The sequence below is a fragment of the Mobula birostris genome, chromosome 6 (genome assembly GCF_030028105.1).
Source record: "Mobula birostris isolate sMobBir1 chromosome 6, sMobBir1.hap1, whole genome shotgun sequence".
Lineage (NCBI taxonomy): Eukaryota > Metazoa > Chordata > Chondrichthyes > Myliobatiformes > Myliobatidae > Mobula > Mobula birostris.
The window spans coordinates 117,887,740-117,912,055 of record NC_092375.1 but is presented as its reverse complement, the minus strand read 5'-3'; the positions used below and the strand labels follow the sequence as shown (position 1 = coordinate 117,912,055).

Sequence of the window (24,316 nt, the reverse complement as noted above, 5' to 3'; positions counted from 1 at the left end):
GAGGACTGGAAAATTGCAAATCTCACTTCACTCTTTAAGAAAGGAGAGAGGCAACAGAAAGAAAATTGCAACCCCAAGTTCATATTTCCATCTACCTTGAGTAGCCTTTCATCCTTTAGCTTATCAAATATTGGTTTACCTCTGCCGAAGACACAACCTTCTCAGAACAGTTTTGATCTAACCCCCTTAAGGTAACCTTTTAACCTGAATAGTAAGCTGAGTGTAAAACGAACTCTCATTAAGTGAGGTTACCTGATTCCTTACACTGGCCAGTGTTGCTGCTCTCCTAATATGATTTCAGTCTGACCTAAAACCTCTATTCCCAATCAGTATGTCTGCCTGATAAACTTTTCAACCTGGTGAGGAGTTGTAATAAATCCACTGCTGAAAAGAAACTGAAATTACTTGGAAACACACAAAATGCTGGAGGAACTCAGCAGGTCAGGCAGCATCTATGGAGGGAAATGAACAGTTGATATCCGGGTGACTGGTTTCAGCCAGATATGTAGACTGTTCATTTCCTTCGTAGGTGCTGCCCGATCTGCTGAGCTGCTCTAGCATTTTGTGTATGTGTTAATGATGATTTCCAACATCTACAGGATATCTTGTCTATGAAATTGCTGGATGACTCTTTTACAGAGATTATGTGTGTGATTTACTCGAGAGTGGTCGGGAGAAGTTCTTGGTGTTCGGACATCATCGTCTGGTTCTGGATGCGTTGTGTACAGCTCTGGAAGTAAAGGTAAAGTCATAGAGTCAATTGATCACATGGGTGTAATTGGGCGGTGCAGGTTTGTTGGGCCGGAAGGACCTGTTGTACTATATCTCTAAATAATTATTTTTTAAGAGGTGTTCTAAACCATGAGTTTTGAATGAGAAAACAATATCTGGTAGTAAGAGGTTTTCTAACAAAATCTGGATTAGCATAAAAGGCGAGAGGTTTAGACTTTTATTTTAAGTTGCAAACTGTTGTTAGGAATGCAGTGCCTGAAGTCTGGAGAAGAATTGACGGGTCAAATAGCATAATTCTGCTCCTATGTCTTGTGGTCGAAGTGCAGTGGAAGGAGATGCGGTCGTTGTTGTGAAAAGTGAATTGGAATTTGAGCAAGGGGAGCCTGAATACAAACTGAGAGTATGATAATTGAATTTCCAGCATCTGCAGAATTCCTGTTGTTTGAGTATGATAATTGGATGGATTTCTTATAGAAACAATGCCGACATAAGGATGAAGTGCTATTTACAGAGCTATGGAGTTACAGAAGGTGGCCATTCTGCCCCTAAAGTCAATGTTTGGTCCTGCCAAAGAATCTGGTCATTTGCATTCTCTCTTAAATACTAGGTAGACCTTTCCCTCACGAAAGCTTTGACTAATTGTTCCCATCAACCTTGCTGTTGGTAGGTTCACATCATAACACATTGATTTAAAGACCATAAGACATAGGAGCAGAATTAGGAAATTCTGCACGTCAAGTCCACTGTGCCATTTCATCGTGGCTTATTTTGTTCTTCCTCAACCCCATTCCCATGCCTCTTCCCTGTTTCCCTTAATCCCCTTACCGATCAAGAAACTATCAATCGCTGCCTTACGTACACCCAATGACCTTTCCTCCGCAGCCTTCGGGAACGTCGAGGCCTTCCCTGGCAATGAATTCCACAGATTCGACACTTGCCTGAAGAATTTTCCCCTTATCTCAGTTCTAAAGAAACGTCCCTTTAGTCTGAGGCTGTGCCCATGGATCCTAGTCTTTCTATTAAAGGAAACATCACTTCATACCTACTCTATACAGGGCTTTCAGTATTCATTAGGCTTCAATGAGATTCCATTTTCCACTCTTTTTCCCCCCTTCCTGCCCCCGTTCTTCTGAACTCCAACATATACAGGGCCAGAGATATCAAACTTTTCCTTATAAAAAGAAATTATCATATCTTAGACTTAATCCTTTCCATTATTCGAATCTGTAAAGTGGCCTTTCACCCACTTTGGTGGCAACATACATTAACTTCTGCCTTTCAAAAATGTTAAAAGACTTGCTTCTATAACCAGCTAATAAAGAAAATCTTTGTTTTGGGAACAACTGGGACCCCAGCACCAATTCCTACATCATGAGACACAGCCTCCCAACCAAAAATTAACTTACTTGTTTTGGCTATTTTATCTTCAGAAATCGGTCGTCTGTCCACCCAGTACCTTACACCATATACCACATTCAGTAACCGCTTTATTAGCTATATCTGTATACCTGCTTGTTAATGCAAATATCTAATCAGACAATCGTGTGGCAGCAGTTCAATGCATAAAAACATGCAGATATCGTCAAGAGGTTCAGTTATTGTTCAGACCAAACAACAGGATGAAGAAAAAATGTGTTCTAAGTGACTCTGACCATGGAATGATTGTTGGTGCCAAACGGGGTTGCTTGAGTGTCTCAAAAACTGCTGATCTCTTGGAATTTTCACACACAACAGCCACTAGAGTTTACAGAGAATGGTAAAAAAAACATCCAGTGGGCAGTAGTTATGTGGTGAAAGCACTTTGTTAATGAGAGAAGTCAGAGGAGAATGGCCAGGCTGGCTCAAACTGACAGGAAGGTGACAGTAACTCAAACAACCAGGAGTTACAACAACGGTTTGCTGAAGAGCATCTCTGAACACACACATCGAACCTTGAAGTGGATGGGCTACAGCAGCAGAAGATCATGAACATACTCAGTGGCCACTTTATTAGATACAGGAGGTACCTAATAAAGTGGCCACTGATGTATGTTCTTTGTTCAGTGAGGTGCCAATCTATTTTATCCAAGCTCTACAAGGTTTTATAAACCTTTAGAAAGTCAGCTTCAGACCCAGCCTATCCAATTTCTCCTTGTCAAATGTCTTCTTTAATATCCAAATACAAAACAAAACCTAGTTAATTCTTTATCTATCAGGATAGTTTTTTATCTATCCTGCTGGTTACAATGTCAAAACAAAAAAAAACTTAACAGATTTGTTAAACATGATTTCCTTTCCATAGATCCATGTTGATCTTCCCAATCCTACTGTTATTTTGAAGACTATACCTTGATAATAGTCCTGCATTTACCCAGTCTTTCTGCTTAAACAGTAACACAAGATTGGCAAAACAAAAATAATTAAGTGTTTGCAATTTATCTTGGATTCCTTCATAGCACAGAAACAGGCCTTTTGGCTCAGTGTCCATGCCCACCAAGTTGCCCATGTTCAGCCTGTACCTCCCTAAATCTTTCCTGTCTGTACATCTGCCCAAGTGCCTTTCAAACAGTATAACTGTACTCCTACTGCTTCCTCTGACAGCTTGTTCCACATACCCACCACCCTCGGAATATTATTCCCTCCCCAGTCCCCCATGTATCTTTCCCTTTTCATCCTAATTCTGTGCACTGTAGTTTTAGACCCCGCTGCCATAGGAAAAAGACTAGGAAATTAATCTTATCTATGTCCTACATCATTTTATAAACCACAATAAGTTCACCCCTCAGTCTTCTAAAATCTAGGGAAAAAGGCCCCAGTCTACCCAGCTTCTCCTTATAACTTGGGTCCTCAGACCACGTAACATCCTTTTGAATATGATCTGCACCCTTATAGCTAGAGCTACACACAATACTCCAAGTGTAGTCTCACTAATCTACAGTTGCAACATGACGTTACAACTCCGTATCTTAAGCGATGAAACCAAGGTGCCAATTGCCTTCTTCACCAAGCTGACTGCCTGTGTTGCCAATTTCCAGTATCACTGTATTTGTACCCCTAGTTTTCTTTGTTCTACAAAGCTTTCCAGGGCCCTCTCATTTACTGTGCAAGTCCTGCTATGGTTTTTTAAAAAAAAAAATGCATCCTTTCCATTTGCCCAAGTTAAATTACATCTGTCAACTTCAACCCACTTTCCCAATTGATCTAGATCAGGAGTTCCCAACCTGGGGTCCACAGACCTCCTGGTTAATGGCCCCATGGCATGAAAAGAAAGATTGGGAACGTCTAATCTCGATCCTTTTGTAATCTTAGATAACATTCTTCATTGTCCCCTATAGCAGCAGTTCTGCTGTCATCGGCATACTTACTAATCCTGGCAACTACAATCTCGTCCACTTTGTTGACATAAATGATGAGCAACAGGGGGACCCAGCACCAATCCTGTGCCACACCGCTGGACATAGTCTGTAAAAGTTGTAATCTGAAAAACAACTGTCCATTAGCACCCTCAGACTCATTATGCCAGGAGTCAGATTTGTATCTATTTAGATCCCACATGATCTCACTGTCAAGCAGTCTGTCATATGAGGCCTTAAAGGCCTTGCTGAAGTCTACCATTCTGCAGCCCTGATTTCCCATGCACAAAGCCATGCAAACTATTGGTGATCCACCCTTGCCTTTGCAGATGCATATAGATCCTGTCCCTCAGAATCTCCTGTTATAATTTTCCCACTACTGACGTTAGGCTTGCTAGCTATAGTTCTCTTTAAAATAAAGGCACTGAATGGAGCCGCCCTCCACTTTCCAGTACCTCACCAGTGCCGCACAATGATACAAGTATCTCTACCAGGGTTGAGCATCTTTCCCCGGCTTCCCTTTTTTCTGGGTTCCACCTCAGTGGAGCCTTGTTGGACGATCCCTCTGAAATATTGTCTTTGTGCTTGAGTCTTACTCTCGTCGGTTCCCTGGAATTCTGCTGCCAATTCTTCCCTCTGCTGATTGTACACGTGGTCTCTTTAGGCTTTGCTGTGGTCCCTATTCCAGCACAGCTCTCACTGTTCGGAACGTGCACCTTGTCCTGTTCGCTGGGTTCTTTGTCAAGCTGCTGCTCCACTCTGTTTTTCATCTGCTCACGGGGCTGACTTTTACACTCTTACTCCACCCTTGCTCTGTCGTGAACAGTATAAATCCAAGCTTTAACAACAAACTTTGGTTTATCCATAGAAGATTGCGTTTATCCGCATTGATGGCTCCACCTCTTCATCTGATCGCCAGTCCCTGTGCGACCACTTCCAGTCTTCTCAGACACGCTGTATCGCCGTGCTGTCCATCACAGCCGCCAACATGGGCCTGACTCTCTCATCAGCTGACCTGGTTGTCATCACAGAGCTTTTCTGGAACCCTGGTGTAAGTGAAAGTGTAGGCTCAGCGTAAGGCCAGTGTAGCCCCAGTAGCAGATGTTCCTCAAGTCATTGTGTTTTCCCACATCCAACTGAGGATAATATGCAAGTCCTATTGGTTATCAAATGAATTATATTTTGGTGGAAGAATGTGAAGCAGTTTGACATGTTGGCATTCTAGCCAGGTATTACAGGCCCATGTCTCTGAAAGGATCTGGCAAGTGTGGATTGGGACAGGCTGGTTTCTAGCAAAGGTGCCATTCGTAAGTGCGAGGCCTTCAAAAGTAAAATTTTGACAGTAAAAGACTTGTATGTGCCTGTCAGAATAAAAGGTAAAGATAACAAGTTTGGGAAACCTTGGTTTTCAAGAGATACTGAGGCCCCATTTAAGAAAAAAGGCGGTGAATAGCAGGAATAGACAAGTAGGAACAAATGAGGTACTTATGGAGTATAAGAAATGCAAGAGATTATTCAGGATTAAAAGAAGGTATGAGGTTACCCTAGCAGACAAGGTGAAGGAGAATCCTAAGGGGTTTTACAGGATTGCAAGGGACAAGATTGGTCCTCTGGAAGATCAGAATGGTAATCTATGCATGGATCTTAAACAGATTTTTTGCATCGGTAGTTACTCAGTAGTCAGACACAGAATCTATAGAAATGAGGCAAAGCAGCGGTGAGGTCATAAATCCTATACAAACCACAGGAGGAGGAGGTGTTTGCTGTTTGAGGCAAATTAGTGTGGATAAGGTGTTCCCCTGGAACCTTTGGGAGGCAAGTGCAGAAATTGCAGGGGCCCTTCCAGAGATATTTAAATCATCCTTGGCAGCAGGTGAGGTACTGGAGGTTTGTAGGATAGCTGATGTTGTTCTGTTCTTTCAGAAAGACTCTACGGATAAGCCAGGAAATTATTGGCCAGTGAGCCTGACATCAGTAGAGGGAAAGTTATTGGAAGGTATTCTAAGGGTCAGGATATGCGTATTTGCATAGACATGGACTGATTAGCAATAGTCAGCATGGCTTTGTACATGGTAGGTTGTGTCGGACCAATCTTGTAAAGATTTTTAAGGATGTTACCAAGAAAGTTTATGAAGGCAAGGCAGTGGATGTTGTGTACACGGACTTGCACAAGGCCTTTGACTAGGTACAGCATTGGGGGGGAGGAGGTTTGTCAGGCAGGTTCAGTCACTTGGCATTCAAGATGAGGTAGTAAATTGAGTTAGGCATTGGCTTTGTGGGAGAAGCCAGAGAGTGGTAGTGGATGATTTCCTCTCAGACTGGAGGCCTGTGACTAGTGGAGTTCCACAGGGATCGGTGCCAGGTCCATTCTGGTTTGTCATCCGTATCAATATCTGGATGATAATGTGGTTAATTGGATCAGCAAATTTGCGGGTGACACCAAGATTGGGGGCGTAGTGGACAGCGAGGAAGACTATCAGAGCTTACAGTGGGATCTTGACCAGCTAGAAAAATGGGCTAAAAAATGTCAGATGGAATTTAATGCAGACAAGTGTGAGGTGTTGCACTTTGGTAGATGAACAAGGTTAGGTCTTGCCCAGTGAATGGTGGGGCACTGAGGAATGTGGTAGAAAAAAGGGATCCAGGAATACAAGTCCATAATTCATTGAAAGTGGTGGCACATGTAGTAGTAATAATAATAAATACTTTATTGATCCAGAGTGGGAAATTCTTTCGTCACAGCAGCAATATTTAAAAACACACTTGGCAATGTGCAGACTTAAATAATAATAATGGATAAGGTTGTAAAGAAAGCTTTTGGCACACTGGCCTTCATAAATCAAAGTATTGAGTACAGGAGATGGGATGTTATGTTGAAGTTGTACAAGGTGTTGGTGAGGCCTAATTTGGAGTATTATGTGCACTTCTGGTCACCTACTTACAGGAAAGATGTCAATAAGGTTGAAAGAGTATAGAGAAATTTTATAGGTATGTTGCCAGGACTGAAGAACCTGAGGTACAGTATAAGGAAAGATTGAGTAGGTTAGGACTTTATTCCTTGTAACGTAGACGACTGAGGGGAGCTAGACAAAATTATGACTGGTAAAGGTAGGATAAATGAAAGCAAATGCTTTCCATTGAGGTTGGGTGGGGACTATAACAGAGGTCGTGGTTTAAAGAAGGTGAAATGCTTAAGGGGAACACGACGGACCTTATTCACTCAGAGGGTCATGAGAGATTAGAATGAGCTGCCAGTGCAAGTGGTGCTTGCAAGCTCGATTTCAACGTTTGAGAAAAGTTTGGATAGGTATGTAAATAGATGGGAGGGGTATGGAGGGTTATGGTCCAGGTGCAGGACAATGACACTAAGCAGTTTAAATGGTTTGGCACAGATTAGAAGGGCCTACTTCTGTAATGTACTTCTCTATGACTCTTAAGTGGGTTTTGATCCCCTGATGAGCACTGCCTGAATGTGTTGAGACTTGAATATACCTGCTGTTAACCTGGGTTGAGCTTGTGCTGATGAGCAGGGCAGTCTCTGCCTTCAGGCACAGGAGTTTGGGACTAACTTCATTCTCTTTTCCTGGCTTCAGACCCTCTTTCAGGCAGAAGACAGAGTGCACCGCATCGGGCAAACAAGGTGTGTGGATATTCACTACCTGGTGGCCAGAGGCACTGCAGACGATTACCTCTGGTGAGTGCTTTGGTCAGCTGTACCTAAGTATAGCCCATACTGAGAAACAGTGATATCTCCCCAGCATTAATTCCATGCTTGTTCTCAGCTCAATCTGGCTTTCTCCATTTCCCAGATTCTTCCTGAGGTTCAGGGCTCCGGGTAGGTTTCTCTCCTAAACTCACATCAACTTAGCCCCACCTTGGGCTGGGGAACAGAGGGGAGCTCATCGTGTTTTCAGAGGGGAATGTGAGTAAGAGGCAGGCTCGCATAGCTGGAATTTGAAAGCATGAGAGGGAATTATTAAAACCCATAAGATCCAGACGGGTTTCGACAGAATAGAACATTTGCTTTATTCTTCCAAATTCTAGTGGGTTATCAAAATTACATGGGGACATTCAAGTTCATTTAGGTGACATTCACGTATATACAGCTAAATTCCTCCAGGGCCGGGGTGCAAAACTCAGTGTGTACTCACAACACGGACTGTATTCTGTAGTTACTCAGTCACAAATAAAAAATCATCTCGATCAGCTGGGTAGATAGGCAGAGGTTTGGCAAGTGACCAACTGACTTTGGGTAGTGTTGTAGAACAGAGGGGCCTGCAAGTACAGGACATGTACACTTTGCTGAAAGCAGTGTCATGGGTAGACAGGGTGATTTTTTAAAAAAAAAAAGGCATTTGACATACCGGCTGCCTTCAGTCAGGGCTTTGAGCTTTGGAGTTGGTACGTAATGACTACATTAGAGTGCTTTGTATTGGTTTGATTGCCCTGTTATAGAGAAGATATCACTAAACTGGAAAGAGTGCAGAGAAAATTTACAAGGTCCCTATTGTTGAATTGCCAGTCTTGCGTTAGCAACCACATTACATTCCCAGGTGCTGATCAACACTAAAATCTTCTGCTGTAATTTGGTCAGATTCTTAGTTTTAACTTATCATCTTTCTTCCTCTAGAACAGGGTTCCCAACCTGGAGCCCATGGACCCCTTGCTTAATATTATTGGTCCATAACATGAAGAAGGTTGGGAACCCCTGTTCTTGAAGATTGAGCTATCTGGGTCTTTGCACTAATTTTCTCACACTCTGGTCTTGTGTCTTGAGCTTCAGTGCTAAGTATTTAAGCCCTTCCTTTTTTTTTAATTGGTGTTCTGCCCCTAATTTACTAGTCTTGAGCACCAGTGCATTGCTGGTAGTTTTCATTAATATCCTACATACAATTGTCTGCTTGTTTCAGATATATCACACCTTCAGCAAATTATCGCAGTCAGCATCAGCTTTGACATAACTGACCATCAACCCTTAAAACTTGAAATCACTATATTATTAGAGTGAACATGTTGTAGTTCCTTTAACCATCTTTAAAACACTTCCATAACCTTAGTGATATTAGAATACTAACAATATTAGAATATTAATGATACCAATATTAGAATACTAATGATATGATAATATTAATGACATTAGTGATATTAGAATACTAAGTTTTCAAAGAAACATAGCACTGTCTTGAAGTGCGTTGTTTGGTTGGGGTGGGCCCAGGGTGTCATTATAGAGATCGTTTCAGTGTTTGTTTTAATTACTGTCGGATCATTTTGTTACCACTGTAATTCTCACCTTTCCAATATCTGCGCAGGCCCATGATTCAGGAGAAGCTAAAGGTCCTTGGAGAAGCTGGACTATCAGGAAACAATTTTTCAGAGTTTGAAACCACTGATTATTTTCACCAGGTAAATGACATCAGGGTTACCGGAGATGTTCTGCATGCCAGAGGATCAGTGCTAGGATGAACTTTTGACACTTTTTATATTAGTGATCTTGATGACAAAAATAGGTACGTGTGCAGAAGACCTGTGGAAGTCGCCACAGAATACAGATAGATTATGCTGCAGCTGCTCCCACTGCATATGCAAAACAAACAGTTTATTTTTCCAGAAAGTAACCTGCTTAGAAATTTTAAAAAATGAAGAAAATTGAAGTATTCTTTCCACATTTGCAATGAACTGAAGTCTCTGGATGCTAGGTTCATCTGGACAATTTCATATCCTACATTATTCTTTCTCCACTTGCAGGATCTTTGCCCATTCTGTGATCAATAACATCCAGGTCATTAACATAGTGTAAAAATTTGATCCCAGCACTAATCCCCTGGGAAACAATTTGTTACGTTATAGAGTCATAGAATACTACAGTGCAGAAACAGTCACTTCTGCACATCTAGTCTGGGTTAAACAATTCTGCCTAGTTCCATCGACCTGCATCTGGACCATATCCCTTCCTTCTATCAAACCTACATCCACCATGTCATGCTGACGGTTTCCTGTTAACCAAGTCGGCTTTCTATTCATGCCAGTAAGCAAATCCTAAACCAAGGAGTCATAGAATAACATCACATAGAAACAGGCCCTTTGCCCAGCTGGTCCATGCTAATGATAGCATCCTCACTGTTAGTCCCAGTTGCTTGCAATCAGTCCATAACCCTCCAAGCCCCCCCCTTCCATATACCAATCCAAATGGCTCTTAAACTCTTTTGATTCTTGATTGGTCAGGGCATGAGGGGATAGAGGGAGAAGGCAGGAGATTGGGGCTGAGAGGAAAATTGGATCAGCCATGATGAAATGGCGGAGCAGACTGAATGGGCCAAATGGCCTAATTCTGCTCCGATATCTCATGGTCTTAAATGTTCTAATTGTACCCACCCCGACCACTTCCACTGGAAGCTCATTCCAAGTAATTGTGCTGCATTCACTACTCTGGATAAAGAACTTGCCTTTCAAGTCTCTTAAATCTCATCCCTGTTATGTGGTGGGAGATTTCAGAGATAGTGACCACAACTCTCTTACCTTGGAGAGGGATGGGAGCTCGCAGTATGGGAAAGTATATAATTGAAGGAGAGGGGATTATGCTATTGGGCAGGAACTTGGGAGTATAAATTGGAAATTGATGTACACATGGAGTTACACGACAGTAATGTGGAAATTGTTTAGGGAGCACTTGCTGGGGGTTCCGGATGAGATTGTTCCATTGACACAGGGAAAGGATGGTAGGGTGAAGGAATCATGGTTGATAAGAGATGGTGGAACATCTTATCAAAAAAAAAAGAAAGATGTTACTTAAGGTTTAGGAAGCAAGGATCGAATGAGACTCTAGAGAGTTAGAAGGTATCCTCATTCTTCTAAACTCCAGCGAATACAGTCCCAGAGGAAACACTCCTCCTATGTGAATCCTTTCATCCCTGGAATCATTCTTGAGAACTCCTCTGGATCCTCTCCAGCACATCTTTTTGTAGATAAGGGGCCCAAACTGTTTGTAATACTCCCAAGTGCAATCTGACCAATGTCCTATAAAGCCTCAGCATTACATCCTTCCTTTTATCTTTTATCTTGCTTTTGTTAACTCAAAGTTAACGCTGACATTGTATTTGCCTTCCTCACCACCAAATTAACCTGCAAGTTAACCTTTAGGGAATCCTGCGTGAGGACTCCCAAATCCCTTTACACCTCCTGATTTTTGAATTTTCTCCCCTTTTAGAAAATAGTCTACACCTTTATACCTTTTACCGAAGTCCATGACCATAAACTTGTCTACATTTGTTCCCTCTACCACTTCTTTGCCCATTCTTCCAATCTGCCTAAGTACTTATGCAGGCTCCCTGCTTCCTACTACCTGCCTCCCCACTTATCTTTGTATCATACTCAAACTTGGCCACAAAGCCATCAATTCTGTCATCCAAATCAGTGACACTTAACATGAAGAAAAGCAGTCTCAACACCAACCCCTGCGGAACACCAGTAGTCACCAGCAGCCAACTAGGAAAGGCTACCTTTATTCCCACTCTTTGCTAATCTTCTGTCAGAAGCTGAAGAATGAACTTAGGAGAGCTAGAGGGGGCATGAGAAGTCCTTAGTGAGTAGGAATAAGAATACCCCCAACAATTAGAGTGAGGATAGGACAAATCTGATAGTAGATGAAACATGCCTGGAGCCGGAGGAGGTGGAGGACCTAGTCATAGTCATTGATGGCCACAGGCAGGAATGACTTCCTATGACGCTCAGTGTTGCATCTCGGTGGAATGAGTCTCTGGCTGAATGTACTCCTGTGCCCAACCAGTACATTATGTAGTGGATGGGAGACATTGTCCATTATGGCATGCAACTTGGACAGCATCCTCTTTTCAGATACCACCGTGAGAGAGTCCAGTTCCATCCCCACAACATCACTGGCCTTACGAATGAGTGTGTTGATTCTGTTGGTGTCTGCTACTCTCAGCTTGCTGCCCCAGCACACAACAGCAATCATGATCGCACTGGCCACCACAGACTCGTAGAACATCCTCAGAATCGTCTGGCAGATGTTAAAGGACCTCAGTCTCCTCAGGAAATAGAGACGGCTCTGACCCTTCTTGTAGACAGCCTCAGTGTTCTTTGACCAGTCCAGTTTATTGAATATTTGGCTTCAGTATTCACCAGTGAAAGGGATCTTGAGTTTGTGATAAAACAGGTGAAGGAGAATGTACTTAGAAAAAAACATTCAGATAGATAGATAAGCTTCTGGGGCCAGTCAAAATGTACCCCAGCAACACACAGAATGCTGGAGGAACTCAGCAGGCCAGGCAGCACCTATTGGGGGGAGGGGGGAAGCAAACAGTCAACATTTTGAGCTAAGACCCTTTATCAGCACTGGGGGGGGGAAAAAGATGAGAAGCAGGAAGGTGGGGAGAGGTGAGGAAGAAGTACAAGCTAGTAGGTGATAGGTGAAGCTGGGAGAGGGGGAGGGGTGAAGTAGAGAGCTGGGAAGTTGATAGGTGAGAGAGAGAAAGGGCTGGAGAAGGGGGAATCTGATAGTAGAGGACAGAAGGCCATGGAAGAAAGGGAAGAGAGGAGTACCAGAGGGAGGTGATGGACAGATAAGAGGATGAGGTGAGAGAGGGAAATGGGAATGGTGAAGGGATGGTCAATTTCCTGAAGTTCGAGAAATCGATGTTCATGCCATCACTTCAGAGGCTACCCGGATAGAACATAAGGTGAGTGTGGCCTCAGCGTGGCAGTAGAAGAGGCCATGGACTGACAAGTTGGAATGGGAATTAAAATTAAAAGGGGTGGCCGCTGGAAGATCCCACTTTTTCTGGTGGACGGAGTGTAGGTGCTCAGCGAAGCGATCTCCCTTAGATGTCGGGTCTCACCGATTATATAGGAGGCCACACCAGCGGCACCAGATAAGGGAGCTGTCCCCGTGGACAGCAGAAATTGGTGGGGGGGGGGGGGAGGGAAAAGATGTGTTTAGTGCTAGGATCCCATTGGAGATGGTGGAAGTTACGGAGAATTATTTGCTGGACACAGAGGCTACTGGAGTGGTAGGTGAGGACAAGATGAACCCTGTCCCTGGTGGGATGGCAGGAGGATGGGGTGAGAGCAGACGTGTGCAAGATGGAAGAGATGCGGTTGAGGGCCTTGTTGATGGTGGAGAAAGGGAAGCCCCTTTCTTTGAAGAAGGAGGACATCACTTTAGTTCTGGGATGAAAAGCTTCATCCTGAGAACAGATGCGGCGGAGATGGAGGAATTGAGAGAAAGGAGTGACATTTTTACGAGTGACAGTGGGAAGTGGTATAGTCCAAGTAGCTGTAAGAATCAGTGAGCTTATGAAAAATATCAGTAGATAAACTGCCTCCAGAGATATACCCCAGGTTACTGTGGGAATCGAGGAAAGAGAATGCTGCACCTTTGGTGATAATCTTTGCATCCTCACTGGGCACAGGAGTAATACCAGATGATTGGAGGTTGTCAAACGTTATTACTTTGTTCAAGAAAGGGAGTAGGGATAATCCTGGGAACTATAAACCAGTGAGCCAGTGAGTCTTTCTTCAGTGGTGGGCAAATTATTGGAGAGGATTCTTAGACACAGGATTTCTGAGCATTTGGAGAAGCATACTCTGGTTAAGGATTATCAGTGTGGCTTTATGACGGGCAGGTCCTACCTCATGAGCCTGATTGAATTCTTTGAGAATGTGACAAAGCACCTTGATGAAGGTCGAGCAGTGGATGTGTGTATGTATTTTAGTAAGGCGTTTTATAACGTTCCCCTGGTAGGCTCATTCAGATGTAGTTCAACCCTGAAAAGAGTGAAGTGATTCATTTTGGAAGGTCAAATTTACAGGCAAAACATAGGGTTAATGGCAGGATTCTTGGCAGTGTGGAGGAGCAAAGGGAGCTTGGTCTATGTAATAGATCCCTCAAAGTTGTTGCACAAGTTGTTAGGGTGTTTAAGAAGGCAGATAGTGTGTTAGCCTTCGTTAGTCAGGGGGTTGAGTTTAAGACGCATGAGGTAATGCCGCAGCTCTACAAAACTCATTGGATTTCATTTCAAATATTATGTTCGGATCTGGTTGCCTTGTCGTAGGAAGGATGGAGAAGCTTTAGAGAAGGTGAAGAGGAGATTTACCAGGATGCTTTTCTCTTTGGAGCAAAGGAGGATGAGAGGTGACTTGATAAAGATGTACAAAATGACAAGAGACATGATCGAGTGGATAGCAAGAGATATTTTCCCAGGGTGGAAATGGATAATACAAGGGAGCATAATTTTAAGCTGATTGGAGGAAAGTATAGGGGGGATGTCAGAGGTGATTTCTTTAAAAAGAGTGGTGGGTGTGTGGAAATCCCTGCTAGGGGTGGTGGTTGAAGCAAATTCACTAACAGCATTTAAGAAACTCCTAGGTAGGCACATGGAGATTAAAAAATGGAGGGCTATGTTGGAGGGAAGGGTTAGATTGATCTTAAATTAGGGCATTAAGTATTTTAACTTTTAACCTACTGACTTTAGATTTTTGGTCTTGGATCCCTTCTTCTCTTCCTCAAACTGAATATAATAATCAGTAAACACAAGGAAATCTGCAGATGCTGGAAATCCAAGAAACACACATAAGTTGCTGGTGAACGCAGCAGGCCAGGCAGCATCTCTAGGAAGAGGTACAGTCGACGTTTCGGGCCGAGACCCTTCATCAGGACTAACTGAAAGAAGAAATAGTAAGAGATTTGAAAGTGGGAGATAATCAGTCATATTTTTGTCAAAGCTTAGGGATGTCCTTATAAAGAAGTCATGAACTTGACCTGGAACTCTGCAGTGAGATAGAATTGGGACAGTTCCAGATGGTGCTGCTTTTTTTTTTATTGAAACAATTATCTCTGCCCTTCTCATCTGGGCTAGCTTTGCCATCCACATGTAGATTAATATCCTTCAATTGTTGCTGAAAGTGGATTGGATCAGTTTTTCTCTATTTTTAACCAGGATTATATTTTTGTGCAGGGTCAGAAACAAACAAAGCTGATGGACTTCTTCCAGCTGAATTTGGTTGATTCTGAAGAGACCAGTGACAAAGCTCTTCTTCTTGAAGCTGCCGACCTGTGTATCGACACTGTCGAGCAAACTGATCAAGCAGAGACTCCTGTTAAGAAGAAAAAAATTGATGAATATTTTGGGAAGTAGTGGAAAAAGCTTGTATTAAGTGATTGGTCTTTAATTCAGCTTGCATTGTGTGTAAGCGCTGTCCTGCTCTGTGCCCATGCACTCCCTCTACTGATTGCACAACTTGTAAATAAATGACTGAACTGGAGCAATGGGTTGTTGGAGTGAAATTGGTCTTGAGCAGGGTCGTCAAACTGAAATTTGCAGCAGGCCTCTGAGTTACATCTCTTCGGTCTTTTTAAAAAAAAAACAATAATGCTGAGACCTAGAATGTGTTTCATTGTCTTAATGATCAGTGGAATGTTTAATGCAGAATGAGGTTTCATTTATAATAAAACTATTTTTAATAAAGTCTGGAAGTTTTTTGTTTTGAGTGAAATTTAAGGGGTTTTAAGAGTTTTTGTTTTAATAATTGCGCTGTTAATGAGTACATAATCATTATTTGATCCCTTGTGGTATTTTGCTCATTAGAGAGCAAAATACCACATGAGAGAGGGACTAGAAGACTGGATGCTTTTGTTGTTATTCAGCAGGGATGTTGGCGCGTGGCCAAGTGGTTAAGGCGTCAGTCTAGTGATCTGAAGGTTGCTAGTTCGAGCCTCAGCTGAGGCAGCGTGTTGTGTCCTTGAGCAAGTCACTTAACCACACATTGCTCTGCGACGACACTGGTGCCAAGCTGTATCGGCCCTAGTGCCCTTCCCTTTGACAACAACGGTGGCGTGGAGAGGGAAGACTTGCAGCATAGGTAACTGCCGGTCTTCCATACAACCTTGCGCAGGCCTGCGCCCTGAAAACCTTCCAAGGCGCAAATCCATGGTCTCACGAGACTAACAGATGCCTATATATTCAACAGGGCTACATGGACAAGCCAGGGCCCTATAGGCTGGTGAGCCTAATGTTTGAGGGGTAGTGACTGTTCCTGAACCTGGTGGTGTGAGTCCTGAGGCTCCTGTACCTTCTTGATGACAGCAGCAAGAAGAGAGTATGTCCTGGATGGTGGGGGTACCTGATGATGGATGCTGCCTTCCTGTGACTGTGTTTAATGTAGATGTGCTCAGTGGTTAGGAGGGCTGGACTGGGCCAAATCCACTACTTTTTGTAGGACTTTCTGTTCAAGGGCTGTGATGCAGCCAGTCAATTTGATTTCCACTATACATCTATATAGGTTTGTCAAACGTTTTTGATGTCATACCAATTCTCTGCAAACTCCTAAGGAAGTAGAGGTGCTGCTGTGCTTTCTTTGTAATTGCACGTGTGGGCTGGGCCCAGGCCAGGTCTCCCAAAATAGTAACACCTAGAAATTTAAAGTTGCTGACCCTTTCCACCTCTGATCCTCTTGAGTATTGACTCATGGACATCTGGTTTCTTTCTCCTGAAGTCTGTAATAATCTCATTGGTCTTACTGACGTTGAGTAAGAGGTTGTTCTTATGTCTCCCTCCTATATGCCAATTCATCAATACTTTGATATGCCCTATGATAGTGATGTCATCAACAAACTTGAATATGGCCTTGGAGCTGTGCTTAGCCACACAGTTGTAAGTGTAGAGCAGGGGGATAAGCACACAGTCTTGTGGAGTACCTGTGCTGATGGAGATTGTGGAGGAGATGTTGTTGCCAATCCAAACTGACTGGGGTCTGCAAGTGAGGAAATCCAGGATCCAATTCCACAATGAGGTGTTGAGGCCAAGATTTTGGAGCTTACTGAATAGTTTTGAGGGGATGGTGGTATTGAATGCTGAGATGTAGTTGATGAGGAACATCCTGACGTATAGATATCCTGCTGTCCAGATATTGCAGAGATGAGTGCAGAGCCAGTGCAATGGCATCTGCTGTAGACCTGTGGCTCCAGGAGGCAAATTAGAGTGGATTCAAGTCACTACTCAGTCAGGCGTTGATATGTTTCCTCACCAACCTCTCAAAGCACTACACCTCTATGGATGTCAGTGCTATGGGCAACATCATTGAGGCAGGTCACCACGCTCTTCCTGGGCACCAGAATAATTGAAGCAGGTGGGTACCACACACTGCTAAAGTGAGAGATTAAAAACCTCAGTCACTCCAGCCAGGATCAGCACAGGCCTTTAGTAGTTGGCCAGGTACCCTATCCGGGCCAGAAGCTTTTTGTGGGTTCACCCTCCTAGAGGCAGCTCACACATCGGCTTCAGAGACTGAGATCATAGGATTAGTGGGGGCTGTGAGAGGTTGTGATGGTCAAAGAGAGCATGGAAGGCATTAAGTTCTTCTGGAAGTGAAGCCTAGTTGTCTCCTATATCACGATTTAACTTTTTAAGAGGTGATAGTATTCAAGCCCTGCCACAGCTGTCGAGCAGCCCTCGTTGATTCAGTTTTGCTCTGGAATTGCCACTTTGTCCATGACATATGGCTTTCCAGAGATCGTACCTGGACCTCTTGGTCATTAGAATTGAATGCCTCTGATCTGGCTCTCAGCAGATTTTGGATCTCATGGTTCATTCGGGGCTTCTGATAGGAGAAGACTCTGAATGATTTAGTGGAGACACAATCAAAGGATATACCTTGTATCAAAAGGACAGGCAGGAAGGCACAGACGGTGGAGTGGCTCTTTTGGTAAGAGATGGAATTACATCTTTAGAAAGAGGTGACATAGGGTCAGAGAATGTTGAATCTTTGTGGAGTTAAGAAACGACAAAGGTGGAAAGAAAACATTTTTGGAATCATATGTAGGCCTACAAATGGTAGCCAAGATGTGGGGTTGAGATTGCCAAGGGAGCTGGAAAAGGCATGTAATAAGGGTAATGTCACAATTGCAATGGGGAACCAATATGCAAAGGGATTGGGAAAATCAGGTTGGTGTTGAATCACAAGAGAGAGAATTTGTTGAATACCTACAAGATAGCTTTTTAGAACAGTTTGTGCTTGAGCCTACTCAGGGAAAGGCTATCTTAGATTGGGTGTTGTGTAATAACCCAGATCTTATTAGGGAGCTTAATGTAAAGGAAACCTTAGGAGGCAGTAATTTTAATATGATTGAATTCATATTGCAATTCGAGAGGAAGAAGCATAAGTCACATATATAAGTATCACATACTGAAGGGAATTACAGAGGCATGAGAGAGAGGAGCTTGCCCAGCTGGATTGGAGGAGGATATTGATGAGGATGACGGCAGAGCAGAGACAGCTGAAGTTTCTGGGAATAGTTCATAATGCACAGGATAGATATGTCCCACAGAAGAAGTTGTTCTCAAATGGCAGGTGTAGGCAACAAGGGAAATTAAGGACTACATAATAGCCAAGGAAAGGGCATATAAGGTAGCAAAAGTGAGTGGGAAGTTGGATGATTGGGAAGCTTTTAAAATCCAACAAAAAGTAATTCAAAAAAAGCTATAAGAAGGGAATGATGAAATATGAGGGCAAACTAGCCAATAATATAAAGCGGGGTACCAGAAGTTTTTCAGTTATATAAAAAGTAAAAGGAAGGTTTGGGTTGTTATTGGCCCACTGAAAAATGATGCTGGTGAGGTAGTAATGGGGGATAAAAAATGGCAGATAAACTTAGTGGGTACTTTGCATCAGTCTTCACTGTGGAAGATACGAGCAGTGTGCCAGAGGTCCGTGAGTGTCAGGGAGCAGGAGTGAGTGCCATTGCTATTACAAAGGAAAAGGTACTAGGCAAATTCAAAGGTCTTACGGTGGATAAGTAACCTGGACCAGATGGACTACATCCCAGAGTCCTGAGAGAAGTTGCTGAAGAGATAAAGATTGCATTGGTCATGATCTTTCAAGAATCACTTGATTCTGGCATGGTCCCAGAGGACTGGAAGATTGCAAATGTCACTCCACTCTTTAAGAAGGGAAGAAGGCAAAAGAAAGGAAATATAGACCAAACACAAGGAAATCTGCAGATGCTGGAAGTCCAAACCACACACACAAAAAATGCTGGTGAACACAGCAGGCCAGGCAGCATCTATAGGAAGAGGTACAGTCGACGTTTTGGGCTGAGACCTTTCCTCAGGACTAACCAAAAGAAGAGATAGTAAGAGATCTGAAATGATAGGAGAAGACAGGAGGGGGAGGGATGGAGCTAAGAGCTGGAAAGTTGGTTGGCAAAAGGGATACTAGGCTGGAGAAGGGAGAGGATCATGGGATGGGAGGCCTAGGGAGAAAGAAAGGGGGAAGGGAGCCCAGAGAATGGGCAGGGAGTTATAGTGAGAGGGACAGAGGGAGAAAAAAGAGAGAGAAAAAGGGGAGGAGATAAATAAATAAATAAGGAATGGGGTCCAAAGGGGAGGTGGGGCATTAACAGAAGTTAGAGAAGTCAATGTTCATGCCATCAGGTTGGAGGCTGCCCAGATGGAATATAAGGTGTTGTTCCTCCAACCTGAGTGTGGCTTCATCTTGACAATAGAGGAGGTTGTGGATAGACATGTCAGAATGGGAATGGGATGTGGAATTAAACCGTGTGGCCACTGGAAGATCCTGCTTTCTCTGTCCATCATTCTTCAGCATAGAAGTGGAAGGGTGAACAAAATTGTTACTCCGGATCCGATGCAGCATTAAAAAACACAATGGATATAAAAACACATTAAATATGAATATAAAAGCAACTGTATAAAACACAATGTACAAGTAACTGCACGTGGCCCTATACATACGGATAAGATTAGCTTATATACTGTACATAGACTGATTGTATGTGCATTAAGTAGCACTAAAAATGTCTCTGACAGGAAATGATAGTGACAAAGGGACTTGGCAAGGGGAACTCTTCTAGAGAGTAAAGGGCAGATGAAAACCGTAGGGCAGTAATTGCAGGTACGAGGTGTGGAGTGCAGTATAAAGTGGCAGGGCATGGAGGCATTTTTTTCCCTTTCATTATTGCTGATTAGGTCTTGTTGCCCATTGTAGAGTGCAGGCAGGATGGCAGATATGGCAGAGGAATGCTCCTCCCGTAGGATGTGGGAATTCATGGAACCTGATAGTCTTCCTGATGACTACATCAGTGGGAAATGCAGCCAGCTCCAGCTCACGAAAGATAGCATTAAGGAGCTGGAGCTGGAGTTGAATGAACTTAAGATCATCCGGGAGGCAGAGCAATTGATAGATACGACTTTTGACAAGTGGTTATACCCAGAGTGCAGAACTTGGGTAGTATATGGGTGAACACCGAGAGAGGGAAGTCAGGGCAGGGTTCCCCTGTGGTCATTTCCCTCAGCAACAGGTACTGTATACCCCTTTGGATACTTCTGAGGGGGATGACCTATCTGGGAAAAGCAGCAGCAGCCAGACCAATAGCACTGTGGTCAGCTCTGAGCCTCAGAAGAGAAGGGTGAAGTCAGGCAGAGCAATAGTCATGGAGATTCAATAGCTAGGGGGATAGATAGGAGATTCTGCAGCAGCAGAAGAGATGCCAGGATAGTGTGTTGCCTGCTGGGTGCTAGGGTCCAGAATATTCTTGAAGGGGAGGGTGAGTAACCGGAGGATGTGGTACATGTTAGTACAAATGACATAGGCAGGAGAGGGGTAGAGGTCCTGTGCAGTAAGTTTAGCGAGTTAGGAAGGAAACTGTAGGACCTCCAAGGTGGTAATCTCTGGGTTACTCCAAGTGCCATGAGCTAAGGAAGGTCAGAACAGGAAGATAGTGCAGATGAATGAGTGGCTGAGGAGATGGTTCAGGGGACAGCGTTTCAAGTTCGTGGATCATTGGACCCTTTTCTGAGGAAGGGGTGACCTGTACAAGTGGGACAGGTTACACCTGAACTAGAGGGGAACCAATATCCTGGGAGGGAGGTTTGCTAATCCTGTTGGAGAGAGTTTAAACTAGATATGCTGTGGGGTGGGAACTGAAGTGAAGAGGCAGAGGATGGGGGTTTAACGCATAAGTAGAGACAGCTTGGAGGGAGTTTATGAGGAAGGATAAGCAGATGATAGAGCAAAGATGCACTCAGCCAGACGGTTTGAGGTGTTTCTATTTTAATCATAAGCAAAGCGGATGAACTTGGAGTGTGGATCAATATGTGGAACTATGATGTTGCGGCTGTTGCAGAGATTTAGATGTCTCGGGGGTAGGAATGGGTGTTGAGTGTGCCGGGCTTTAGATGTTTTAAAAAGGACAGGGAGGGAGGCAAAAGAGGTGGGGGTGTGGCATTGCTGATCAGGGATAGTATCATGGCTGCAGAAAAGGAGGAAGTCATGGAGGGATTGTCTACTGAGTCATTGTGGGTGAAAGTCAGAACAGGAAGGGGCAATAACTCTACTGGGTGTTTTTTGTAGATCCACCCAATAGCAACAGAGGAGCAGGTAGGGAGGCAGATTCTGGAATGGTGCAATAATAACAGGATTGTTGTGATGGGTGATTTTAACTTTCCTAATATTGACTGGCATCTCCTTAGAACAAGAGGTTTAGATGGAGTGGAGTTTGTTAGGTGTGTTCAGGAAGGTTTCCTGACACAATATATAGAAAAGCCAACTAAAGAAGAGGCTGTACTTGATCTGGTATTGGGAAATGAACCTGGTCAGGTGTCAGATATCTCGGTGCAAGAGCAATTTGGAGGTAATGATCACAACTCTATCTCCTTTACCATAGCTGGAGAGGGATAGGAGCAGACAATTTGGGAAAACATTTAATTGGGGTAGGGGAAAATATGGTGCTATTAGGCAGGAACTTGGGAACATAAATTGGAAGCAGCAGGGAACATTTGCACGGCGTTCTGCATAGGTATGTTCCATTGAGACAAGGAAAGGATGGTAGGGTAAATGAACAATGGTGTAGAACTGATGTAGAAAATCTAGTTGAGAAGAAAAGCTTACAAAAGGTTCAAGAAACTAAGTACTGTTAGAGCTCTAGAAAAGTACAAGGGTGCCAGGAAGGAGCTCAAGAATGAAAATAGCAGAGCTAGAAGGGGACATGTTAAGGCCTTGGCGAGCAGATTCAGGAAAACCCCAAGGCATTCTCCATGAAGAGCAAGAGGATGAGCCGTGTGAGAATAGGATCAATCTGGTGCAATAGTGGAAACATGTGCATGGAGCCGAAGGAGGTAGCCGAGGTACTTAATGAATACTCTGCTTCAGTATTCACCAGTGAGAAGGACCTTGGCAATTGTGGGGACGATTGAAATGCTTGAGCATATAGAGGTTAAGAAAAAGGTTGTGCTGCAGTTTATGAAAGGTATATAGTTAGATAAGTCACCAGGTCCGGACGAGATATACCTCAGGCTACTGTAGGAAGTAAGTGAGTAGTTTGCTGAGCCTCTGGCAATGATCTTTGCATCATCAATAGGGAAGGGTGAAGTACCGGAGGATTGGAGGGTTGCAAACATTGTTCCCCTGTTCAGGAAAGGAAGTAAGGATAACCCAGGAAATTATAGACCAGTGAGTCTGACTTCAATGATGGCAAGTTGTTGTAGGAGATCCTGAGAGGCAGGATTTATGAGCATTTGGAGAAACATAATCTGATTAGGGATAGACAGCATGGCTTTACCGAGGGCAGATCATGCCTTACAATCCTGATTGAATTCTTTGAGGATGTACAAAACACATTGATGAAGGTAGAGCAGTGGATGTAGTGTATATGGATTTCAGTAAGGCAATTGATAAGGTTTCCCATGCAAGGCTTATTCAGAAAGTAAGGAGGCATGGGATCCAAAGAGACCTTGCTTTGTGGGTCCAGAATTGGCTTGCCCACAGAAGGCAAAGGGTGGTTGTAGATGATTCGTATTCCGCATGCAGGACGGTGACCAGTGGTGTGCCTCGGGGAATCTGTTCTGCAAACCTGCCTCTTTGTAAGTTTTATAAATGACCTGGATGAGGAAGTAGAAGGGTGGGTTAGTAAGTTTGCTGATGACACAAAAGTTGGGGGTGTTGTGGATAGTCTGCAGGGTGGTCAGAGGTTATAGCATAACATTAATAGGATGCAAAACTGGGCTGAGAAGTGGCAAATGGAGTTCAGCCCAGATAAGTGTGAAGTGGTTAATTTCAGTAGGTCAAATTTGAAGACAAATTACAATATTAATGGTAAGACTCCTGGCAGTGTGGAGGATCAACAAGATCTTAAGGTCCATGTCGATAGGACAGTCAAAGCTGCTGCGTAGGTTGACAGTATTGTTAAGGTGTATAGGCCTTCCATCAACAGTAGGATTGAGTTCAAGACCCGTGAGCTATGTAAGTCCTTAGTTAGACCCCACTTCGAGTACTGTGTTCAGTTCTGGTCATCTCACTACAGGAAGGGTGTGGATACTATAGAGAGAGTGCAGAGGATATTTACAAAGATGTTGCCTTGATTGGAGAGCATGCCTTATGAGATATAGGCTGAGTGAATCTGGCCTTTTCTCCTTGGACCAACGGAGGATGAGAGGTGACCTGATAGAGGTGTATAAAATGTTGAGAGGCATTGGTCGTATGGATAGCCAGGGGCTGAAATGCTAATATGAGGGGGTATAGCTTTAAGGTGCTTGGAAGTAGATACAGAGGTCAGGGGTAAGTTTTTCACGGAGAATGGTGGGTGCGTCGAATGCACTGCCAGTGAAGGTGGTGGAGGTGGATCCAATTGGGTCTTTTAAGACACTCTTATATAGGTACATGGAGCATAGAGCGCTATGCGGTAGTAAAATTCCAAGTTGTTTCTAGAGTCGGCACAACATTGTGGGCCGAAGGGTCTGTAATATGCTGTAGATTTCTGTGTTTCTATGGGGGAATGAAGGGTGCTGAGGGGCTGCGGAGAGGAGCGGTTGATTTGGAGGTCGTGGTGGGTTAATGGACTGACTCTTTATACCCTGGCTGGGTCAAACCTAACTTCTCTCCTTTCCCAAACACGAGAAAATCTGCAGATGCTGGAAATCCAGAGCAACACAGACAAAATGCTGGAGGAACTCAGCAGGTCAGGCAGCGTCTATAGACAAGAGTATAGTGGACGTTTCGGGCCGAGACCCTTCATCAGGACTGAGATCGTGCGCGTTGCTTCTCCGCTCTCCCCCCTCAGTCTGTACCGGGTACCACTGCGGACTTACGGGAGCGGTCACTGATGGAAGCTCGGGCAATGAAGGGAACAAAGAGGCGAGAAGGTCCCCCTCTCCCGGACTGGTTGCCAAGCTTCTAGACCCCAGACCGTCCGCCAGCCCCGGGCCCAATCCCCCCGGGTGCTTGCC

General features: G+C 43.8%; 2 protein-coding genes across 3 annotated transcripts in view; one reads left to right on the top strand and one right to left on the bottom strand.

Moving 5' to 3' along the window:
* smarcal1 (SWI/SNF related, matrix associated, actin dependent regulator of chromatin, subfamily a-like 1) overlaps positions 1–15,547 on the top strand; it is a 49,742-nt gene extending 34,195 nt beyond the window's left edge. Inside the window, exons 12-16 of one of the 2 annotated variants that reach the window (XM_072261132.1) lie at positions 640–742; positions 4,936–5,115; positions 7,658–7,758; positions 9,374–9,467; positions 15,038–15,547. In XM_072261132.1, coding sequence (XP_072117233.1) covers positions 640–742; positions 4,936–5,115; positions 7,658–7,758; positions 9,374–9,467; positions 15,038–15,217 — 658 coding nt within the window. In that variant the 3' untranslated portion in view covers positions 15,218–15,547. Of the gene's footprint in view, positions 1–639; positions 743–4,932; positions 5,116–7,657; positions 7,759–9,373; positions 9,468–15,037 lie in introns of both variants that reach the window. The other variant, XM_072261131.1, reaches the window with a different exon arrangement.
* The window catches only part of tmem169b (transmembrane protein 169b), a 462,028-nt gene that overhangs the window by 214,457 nt on the left and 223,255 nt on the right, over positions 1–24,316 (bottom strand). The window lies entirely within an intron of this gene.